The following is a 9,799-nucleotide window of genomic DNA, read 5'->3' on the forward strand; positions in this document are numbered from 1 at the left end:
AAGTATTGGCCCAAAAAACCAGAAGTGCAAGACAATGAAAATATTTGTTATTTACTATTATACCTTAGATAAGGCGTAGTAAATAGACGTATGTCTATCTGTGTTGGGGATGAATTTTGTAAGATTCTTGAAAAATAATTTCCAGCTCTTATCGTTTTCACCATCTACAACTGCAACAGCTAAAAGGAAAACTTGATAGTTCTAGTCTTGTGCAGACGCTGTTAACAAGCATCCTGCAAATTTACCCCTCAGATGAGTGCCAACAACAATGACAACCTTCCTCATGTATTTAAAACCCTTAATCTAAGCCCCCCGTGCGAGGAACATGTACTTGAACCGCTGACCTATTCCTTCACAATGCTCTGTATGCATAACCGTAAGTGTGCCTTGATTTGCAGTCACCAATTTGTCCAGATAACTTGGAAGTATATTATACGACGCACCACTTGTTCCTTTAGCATAATCCAGCGCCACTTTCCTAGATCTCCATGCTTTCTAGTAAGATATATGGACATCATGATCTCCTCGCATCACTTGCATGATTTCACTTGGCCTCGAGCCACCTCAACTCCCACTAAACCGTGCTTTCCTCATCTCGCCAATTACAGTATGCATAGCTTGGGTTTGGTATCCAGATCGGTCATCAACTGAAGAAGTATGGAAAAGCTCGACACACCTGACTTCATACAATTTTGTGTTCTTCAATAGCACATCGTACACGCGCCATATGCATGTATGGCTGTAACATCTTAGCACCATTCCATCAGGTACTGAACAACTGTTTCTAACGGAATTTTTTCCTGATAGCGTAGAAATCAATGTATTGTTTAAATGCTTCTCTACTTTTAAAGATCATTCCGACGTAGACTGCATCATGGTTATGTGGACTCTTTCGTACATGTTTTTGAAGTCTGTTTGTTAGAAATGTTCATGTAATTGTGATGAAATACATATCCAAAGACATTATAACTTCAAATATTTTACATTAATAACTTGGGAACGTATTTTACATCATTTCTGAATTGTATTAATAAAACCGGATTTCAAAAGTAAATTAAGTGCGTAAAAGCCAGCCAATTTTACAACAAATCCCCAATATATTAATAGAGAAACATTTAAAAAGTTATAACATGTAGTTTGTACTAATTAAAAAAGTGTCATGCTGAGTTGTCACGTAATTGCAATGCTAATTTTACTTACGTAGAGGCTTGAGAATCAATTGATAATTTTGTTAGTCCAAAATTAAATTGCTAGGGAATGTTATATTATATAGTATGTCCATTATGGACTATTCATTTATCAAATTGAAATTATTATATATTCTTTCCTCAAATAAAACCTACGGAATTACCTAATGTGATTAAGATATATATGACAATTAATTATTTTAAATAATAAAGATTTGCTAATAATCTGTATACTTTCTCTCATTTTTGTTTAATTATTTATTATTAAAATAAATTACATAATTACATTAATCATATAATTAAAATTTAGAATTTTTTTGTATATGTTATATTTTGAATTTTTCAAAACGAGTATAAATTAATAAAACTGTTAAAAGTCTCATATAAACTTTTGTGATAAGATACAATGATTATAAAATCATATGAATAAATAATTTTATTTTAATAGGTGTTTATGTAAATATATATATAGATAGATAATTTACTATTTATTGTTTTATCAAATATTAATTTATAAAGTTTCTATTGTATTTTTACATAAGATTTTCTAAAAATAGTATTATATTATCATTTTATGTCATTTTGAACCTGTCCAGTTTAAGACCGAAAAATTTAATAATTTACTATATTTATTATTTTATCAAATATTAATTTATAAAGTTTCTATTGTATTAGCTTTCCTACAAGTATTAACAGTTTAGCCATATTAGATAATATTTAGTTTTAGAAATACCGTAGCCTACTGGTTAAGGTTTTAAGGTTTTTACACCAAGGTCTAGATTTCAAATTCCAAACTATACAATTTTTTACAGATTACAGGAAATCCAGGTTTCAAGTCCCGGAGAGAGCGATTTATTAAATACATATTACGGAAGAAAGACTTACAAAAAATCTTCAACATGGTGCAAGTAAATGTGATCAGAAGTAGATCTTCATAGGACATCTTAGATGATGCAATTAGGCATAGTTACAACCACACTTCTTTACCACTAAGCTAACTCAACATTGGTTAATTAGTTTATTTAAGTTTATTTATAATCGTTGTGTGGTTATCATGAGATTATAATTGCATCAAAACCATCACACGCTACAGAACATTAAATAGTAAATTAAAAAACATCTCACCACCACGCAAATCATTTTTTTGTTCTTCAAGAATTTGATATTAATTAAAAAAAAGAATTTGATATTAATTATTGCAATCTTGAATTTTTTTTTTCTATTATCATTTTAGCCTAAAGATAATATTCAGTTTGATATATCGTAAAAATCATAATTTTACAATGCATTTAAGGATTGAGGAGGCTCCCACATGCAGCAATCACTTTTTTTGTGTTATTAATCGATGTAGGGAGGGCACATTCAGATAACTCTTTTTCAGTGATCGAGATTATGTCTTTCTTGAGCTCGAACAAAACGTTCCTTTCTTTCTCCATTCAGTTTTATGTATCCATATAGTTGTTCCAACAGTACCATCACCCACATCAAAGTATTTGCCTAATAATAAAACCTTCCTTTATTGTAAATAGTATCAAACAATAAAATAAGAAAAGAAAAAGACTGAAACGTAATGTGGAATTGCAATCCACACTTATTTAAGCAAAACCAAATTGGATACAAACAACTCATATTCAAAATTTGACAACAAGTTTTGTAATAAGTAGACATTTTTGCTTATTATATTAAGATATATATTAAGGAGAAGGCTTCATTTCAGCTTTAATGGCAGCAACAAGGTGATCATAAGCCTGACCCCAAGCAGATTTCATTTCCGGTGACCACATCTCTGGCACCGCCTCCTTTATTGTCTCCAACAATGCATACTTGGTCACCTGCAAAAATTATTAATCATATTTTCTGGTTTATTTTTTGTAACACTTTTCTGGTTTATTAAGATATTATAACTTTATTAACAAAGAACAAAAGAGATATGGGCCATATGTCTAACCTCAAAGTGTTCATCAACGACACCGTATTTAGAATGATTGGCTCCTAGCCTCTTCAAAGTTGTCTCCTTCACTGTGACTTTTCCTGTTTTTCTCAGCTGTGCTGCTGACTCACAACACTGATAAACCCAAAACTCCAACTTTCAGTTTTAGATAAAAAGAAAAAGAATTAAGAATCCATAAATAAGGTATGGATCAAGTTACCATGACAAAAACAGACATGGCATGAGGCTTGAGCTTTGGGTTTTGCTCAGCAGGGATTGGTGAGTCTCTCAAAAAGGAGAACAACTTCTTCGCTGTTGGTGCAATCTCAAAGATCCTACGTTTTCAAATGTGTTTATATCTCAAATTTATATTATATACAAATACAAAGATTCAGTGGGATCATTAAGGCTTACTTGATGAAGAGTTTGAGACCCAAATCAGCTGAGTTTTTCTTCATGACACTCCATGACTTCACCACAAGAGCCTCTTGCTCTTCTGTAAACACAATCTTTCCCTCACTCTCCATATCCTCAGAGGCTAAATTACTTGATTTACTATTCTTTTTCTGTAATGAAAACTGTGTGATCTTATTACAGTTAGGAAAGATGTACTATGTATATATAGGTTTTGTTAGTTACCCTTTTGTGATGTCCAAGAGACAAGTACTTGCTAAACAAGTTCCAGATAAAGTTTCCAGGTAAAGAAACTAAAACTATGTGCTAGTATACTGCAACAGAAAGTGGTTTCTTATGGATGAGTGACACTTTCTTTGACTAATTTTTTGTCAAACCACAACTTTAAATAAAAAAATCATTCTCATTACTTTACTAATTAATAAAACATTTGCCTACCAGACTACACAAGTGGTGCGAATTGGTAAAATTGAATGCGGAGAATCATACAAGCAAGAACAAAACTCTGACAACCCATCCCGCTCACTCGGAATCCGGTTCACAGTCCTACAGGGCACCAATCTCAATTTTTCCATTATGAGTTCTCTCTGACTTCATAATTAGGTTTTTGGTGAGTTTCGAACACAAGACTTCACCCTTTAACAACACACCTCCAGGATGAGTTGTCACCAAGAGGAGAGTTGTCACCAATTGATCTTGGTAACAACTCATCCTGGAGGAGTGCTGTTAAAGGGTGAGGTCCTAGGTTTGAGACTCACCAACAACCTAATTATGAGTCAGAGAGAATTCATAATAGAGGGGTTGGGGTCGGTGCCCTACAGGGCTGTGAGCCGGATTCCGAATGAGCGGGTTGTCACATAAAAAGTCGACTTTTTATGTGGAGGTGTTTCCTCTCACGGTGAGGGGTTAGGGTCGGTGCGCTGCAGCGATGTGAAATCTGGGGTCCGCAGGACGGATTGTCACATAAAAAGTCGACTTTTTATGTGACAACCCATCCCGCTCACTCGGAATCCGGCTCACAGCCTTGCAGGGCACCGACCCCAACCCCTCCATTATGAATTCTCCCTGACTCCATAATTAGGTTATTGGTGAGTCTCGAACCTAGGATCTCACCCTTTAACAGCACTCCTTCAGGATGAGTTGTCACCAATTGACCTGCAGATCAATTGGTGACAACTCATCCTGGAGAAGTGTTGTTAAAGGGTGAGGTCTTGGGTTCGAAACTCACCAACAATCTAATTATGGAATCCGAGAGAAGTCATAATGGAGGAATTGGAGTTGGTGTCCTGTAGGGTTGTGAACCGGATTCCGAGTGAGCGGGATGGGTTGTCACAGTTTTGTTCTTGGTTGTATGATTCTCCGCATACAATTTTACCAATTCGCACCACTTGTGTAGTCTCGTAGGCAAATGTTTTATTAATTAGTAAAGTAATGAGAATGATTTTTTATTTAAAGTTCTGGTTTGACAAAAAATTAGTCAAAGAAAGTGTCACTCATCCATAAGAAACCACGTTCTGTTGCAGTATACTAGCACATAGTTTTAGTTTCTTTACCTGGCAACTTTATCTGGAACTTGTTTAGCAAGTACTTGTCTCTTGGACATCACAAAAGGGTAACTAACAAAACCTATATATACATAGTACATCTTTCCTAACTGTAATAAGATCACACAGTTTTCATTACAGAAAAAGAATAGTAAATCAAGTAATTTAGCCTCTGAGGATATGGAGAGTGAGGGAAAGATTGTGTTTACAGAAGAGCAAGAGGCTCTTGTGGTGAAGTCATGGAGTGTCATGAAGAAAAATTCAGCTGATTTGGGTCTCAAACTCTTCATCAAGTAAGCCTTAATGATCCCACTGAATCTTTGTATTTGTATATAATATAAATTTGAGATATAAACACATTTGAAAACGTAGGATCTTTGAGATTGCACCAACAGCGAAGAAGTTGTTCTCCTTTTTGAGAGACTCACCAATCCCTGCTGAGCAAAACCCAAAGCTCAAGCCTCATGCCATGTCTGTTTTTGTCATGGTAACTTGATCCATACCTTATTTATGGATTCTTAATTCTTTTTCTTTTTATCTAAAACTGAAAGTTGGAGTTTTGGGTTTATCAGTGTTGTGAGTCAGCAGCACAGCTGAGAAAAACAGGAAAAGTCACAGTGAAGGAGACAACTTTGAAGAGGCTAGGAGCCAGTCATTCTAAATACGGTGTGGTTGATGAACACTTTGAGGTTAGACATATGGCCCATATCTCTTTTGTTCTTTGTTAATAAAGTTATAATATCTTAATAAACCAGAAAAGTGTTACAAAAAATAAACCAGAAAATATGATTAATAATTTTTGCAGGTGACCAAGTATGCATTGTTGGAGACAATAAAGGAGGCGGTGCCAGAGATGTGGTCACCGGAAATGAAATCTGCTTGGGGTCAGGCTTATGATCACCTTGCTGCTGCCATTAAAGCTGAAATGAAGCCTTCTCCTTAATATATATCTTAATATAATAAGCAAAAATGTCTACTTATTACAAAACTTGTTGTCAAATTTTGAATATGAGTTGTTTGTATCCAATTTGGTTTTGCTTAAATAAGTGTGGATTGCAATTCCACATTACGTTTCAGTCTTTTTCTTTTCTTATTTTATTGTTTGATACTATTTACAATAAAGGAAGGTTTTATTATTGGGCAAATACTTTGATGTGGGTGATGGTACTGTTGGAACAACTGTATGGATACATAAAACCGAATGGAGAAAGAAAGGAACGTTTTGTTCGAGCTCAAGAAATACATAATCTCGATCACTAAAAAAGAGTTATCTGAATGTGCCCTCCCTACATCGATTAATAACACAAAAAAAAAGTGATTGCTGCACGTGGGAGCCTCCTCAATCCTTAAATGCATTGTAAAATTATGATTTTTACGATATATCAAACTGAATATTATCTTTAGGCTAAAATGATAATAGAAAAAAAAATCAAGATTGCAATAATTAATATCAAATTCTTTTTTTTTTATTAATATCAAATTCTTGAAGAACAAAAAAATGATTTGCGTGGTGGTGAGATGTTTTTTAATTTACTATTTAATGTTCTGTAGTGTGTGATGGTTTTGATGCAATTATAATCTCATGATAACCGCACAACGATTATAAATAAACTTAAATAAACTAATTAACAATGTTGAGTTGGTTTAGTGGTAAAGAAATGTGGTTGTAACTATGCCTAATTTTATCATCTAAGCTGTCCTATCAAGATTTATTTCTGATCAGATTTATTTGCACCATGTTGAAGATCATTTGTAAGGGTATGAATGGTGACCAAAGAACGACAAGGAATAATGCATTCACTGACATTCCTAAAAAAATTCACCATTCACAAGGAATAAATTTTCTTTCTCATTCCATACTATTCTTTTTTTTTGTAAAAAAAATAAAGAACAAAGTTATTCCTTGTTAAATATGGGATGGAACAACCTTTACTTTTCATTTCTGCAATTTTATTTCTCTACGTTCCTTTCCTATTCGTTCCTGTTGTTTCCAGAATGGTCACCACTCGGACCCTTAAAGTCTTTCTTCCGTAATCTGTATTTAATAAATCGCTCTCTCCGGGACTTGAAACCTAGATTTCCTGTAATCTGTAAAAAATTGTATAGTCAGAGATTTGAAATCTAGACCTGGGTATAGAAACCTTTAAACCTTAACCAGTAGGCTACAGTGTTTCTATAACTAAATGTTATCTAATATGGCTAAATTGTTAATACTTGTAGAAAAGCTAATACAATAGAAACTTTATAAATTAATATTTGATAAAATAATAATTATAGTAAATTATTAAATTTTTCGGTCTTAAACTGGACATGATCAAAATGACATAAAATGATAATATAATACTATTTTTAGAAAATTTTATGTAAAAATATGGTTCATTGAAATTATATTTTAATCGTATATATTTTTATATAAGTATAAACAAAAAATGGTATTGTTTATTTTCTATTCACAATAGAATTTATCTTTGTTATTGTAAACATGACAATATATTTTTTGATAATATTTAGTAAAATTATATGTAATACAACATTTAAATTCTATGAAACATATTTCATATACATAGAATAATATAATAAAATAACAATAATATATATGGTAAATTTTTAAAAAGGAAAGTTTTTTTATTAATTAGTAACTTTGTATGTGTTAATAATATATATGTATTATTTATTTTGGGCCAAAGCTAAATAAATTTTGAAATGTTAAAAAGAATTTAATTCCGATTAAAAATAAGAAAGAAAAAAGAATAAAATATCTTGGTTGATCCAGTCTATCAGCGTGTTTCCTTCTACTTCATTTTTTTTAATGACGAGATATCTTTCCTTATTTTGATTGTTTCCTTTTAATGCAACTTTCCTAAACCGAAAAGGAAATCAGGAAGGTCTTTCTATATAAACACACCTTAGTGAAAATAAAGAAAAATTCTTGGGTGAACCTCTAGGTTCACCAACCAATAGTGGTTGAGTATTTGATATTTGATATCTTTTAAAAAAAGAAATAAAATTGAATATCCAAATTAGATTATATTTTTAAAATAAAATAATAAAAATACATAAAAATAGTTACAAAAAATAAATTAATTAATATTGTTAAATCTTCAGCAAAATACTAAACTCTATACCCTAAATCCTAAACCCTAAACTCTAAACGTTAAACCTTAAACTTTGGATAAACTCTAAACCGTTGGAAAATCTTAAACCCTAAATCATACATTAAAAACTAAATTTTACTAACACTAAACCCTAAATCCTAATCATTAAACCCTAAACCCTTGGGTAAACCCTAAACCCTTGGGTAAACCCTAAACCCTTGGGTAAACTCTGAACCCTTGGATAAATCATAAACTCTAGGGTTTAATTTGAAATATTTTTGATTTAGTGTTTATGATTTATCCAAGAGTTCAGGGTTTATCCAAGGGTTTAGGGTTTAGGGTTTAGTGATTAGGGTTTAGGGTTTAGTGTTATTAAGATTTAGTTTTTAATGTATGATTTAGGGTTTAAAATTTTCTAATGGTTTACGGTTTATCCAAGATTTAAGGTTTATAATTTAGGGTTTGGAGTTTAGGATTTAGTGTATAGGATTTAGTATTTTGCTAAAATTTTATCAATATTTATTTATTTATTTTTTGTAACTATCTTTATATATTTTTATTGTTTTATTTTAAAAGTATAATCTTATTTGGAAATTCAATTTTGTTTTCTTTTTTAAAAGATATCAAATATCAAATACTCAAACACTATTGGTTGCTGAATCTAGAGGTTCACCCTAGGGAGTAAACCCAAGAATTTCTCGAAAATAAATCAATACGTTACGTACTTTCTTACTTGTCTCCATCACCGTTTTTTTTGTAAACCACAATGTCAACAACAGTAACGAACGGTGAAGAAACGATGTGGTGTGGTCACTGCGGCGTTAACACACCAACTCGCCATGAAGGAAAAGCTGGTTCCGTCAAGTAATATGCTCTCACCAAAGACTCAATTTTCTTAACTTTTCTACCTTAAACTATTATATTTATCAGATTTGTAATTTGTGTATATTGTCGAAATACTTCGCAGGTCTTGCAATTGGTGTGGGAAAGTGTTGGCGGATGAGACTGGAACCGCTGAAGAATATACTAAACTCTTCCTTCAACATCATCAGGCGTTACAAGACTCAGTTACGGTTTCTGGCAAAAGAAGTCGACGTATCAAAAAAACATTAAACTGAGTTTGTTATAATTTTAAGTTAGGACATATGTGTCTGCTTAATATATTGGTGTTAGACAGATATCAAAATTATTTTCTCTGAAAAGCATTCGTAATAAATGTGTTCACATTAATTGACACGTGGTAGACTTACAAGCATTTAAAAATTAAAATGTTGATGTGGTACCTTCGCAATCGTTTAAAATTTATGTGTTTACACAGTAACTTTTTTAACCAGCTCAGTCTTAGTTCCTACATTTTTAACCTTTGTATTATTGAATTTGAAATTCTCTCCGTGTAAGTACTGAATAATATCATTGTTTAAAAAAATAAATTACAAAATCATTAAGATTCGAATCTAGGACTCGGAAAAATATCAGTAAATTATGATTCAATTGGTTTCGTTTCGATTTAAAATGAAAAAAAATCCGGATATCCGTAACTCTACGAAGCAAAACAAATACTAATATGCAATATCCGTAAAAAAACAAAGCAAATCACATATACTAAATTTTTTAAGAACAGATATCCTA

General features: G+C 32.0%; 2 protein-coding genes across 2 annotated transcripts; one reads left to right on the forward strand and one right to left on the reverse strand.

Annotated features, from left to right (window-relative positions):
- Window positions 1–2,685: 2,685 nt before the first annotated feature.
- Window positions 2,686–3,788, reverse strand: LOC106449340 (non-symbiotic hemoglobin 1). The gene is made up of 4 exons (XM_013891116.3): window positions 3,532–3,788; window positions 3,338–3,452; window positions 3,136–3,252; window positions 2,686–3,019 (listed from the first exon to the last, which is right to left on the reverse strand). Exons 1-4 carry the CDS (start codon window positions 3,642–3,644, stop codon window positions 2,882–2,884), a joined length of 483 nt encoding a protein of 160 aa, XP_013746570.1. The 5' UTR covers window positions 3,645–3,788; the 3' UTR covers window positions 2,686–2,881.
- Window positions 3,789–5,176: 1,388 nt separating this feature from the next.
- LOC106449341 (non-symbiotic hemoglobin 1-like) lies at window positions 5,177–6,211 on the forward strand. Its single transcript, XM_013891117.3, has 4 exons — window positions 5,177–5,368; window positions 5,448–5,562; window positions 5,648–5,764; window positions 5,881–6,211. Exons 1-4 carry the CDS (start codon window positions 5,256–5,258, stop codon window positions 6,016–6,018), a joined length of 483 nt encoding a protein of 160 aa, XP_013746571.2. The 5' UTR covers window positions 5,177–5,255; the 3' UTR covers window positions 6,019–6,211.
- Window positions 6,212–9,799: the final 3,588 nt, after the last annotated feature.

The sequence above is a fragment of the Brassica napus genome, chromosome C7, assembly GCF_020379485.1.
Source record: "Brassica napus cultivar Da-Ae chromosome C7, Da-Ae, whole genome shotgun sequence".
NCBI classification, from domain to species: Eukaryota; Viridiplantae; Streptophyta; class Magnoliopsida; order Brassicales; family Brassicaceae; genus Brassica; species Brassica napus.

Excerpts from the sequence above, each read along its gene's own strand:
- LOC106449340 (XM_013891116.3), bottom strand. The coding sequence starts at position 3,644 with ATGGAGAGTGAGGGAAAGATTGTGTTTACAGAAGAGCAAGAGGCTCTT. Across the intron at positions 3,453-3,531 it reads GGTCTCAAACTCTTCATCAA|GATCTTTGAGATTGCACCAA; the intron begins GTAAGCCTTAAT and ends TTGAAAACGTAG. Across the intron at positions 3,253-3,337 it reads CCATGTCTGTTTTTGTCATG|TGTTGTGAGTCAGCAGCACA; the intron begins GTAACTTGATCC and ends TGGGTTTATCAG.
- LOC106449341 (XM_013891117.3), top strand. The coding sequence starts at position 5,256 with ATGGAGAGTGAGGGAAAGATTGTGTTTACAGAAGAGCAAGAGGCTCTT. Across the intron at positions 5,369-5,447 it reads GGTCTCAAACTCTTCATCAA|GATCTTTGAGATTGCACCAA; the intron begins GTAAGCCTTAAT and ends TTGAAAACGTAG. Across the intron at positions 5,563-5,647 it reads CCATGTCTGTTTTTGTCATG|TGTTGTGAGTCAGCAGCACA; the intron begins GTAACTTGATCC and ends TGGGTTTATCAG.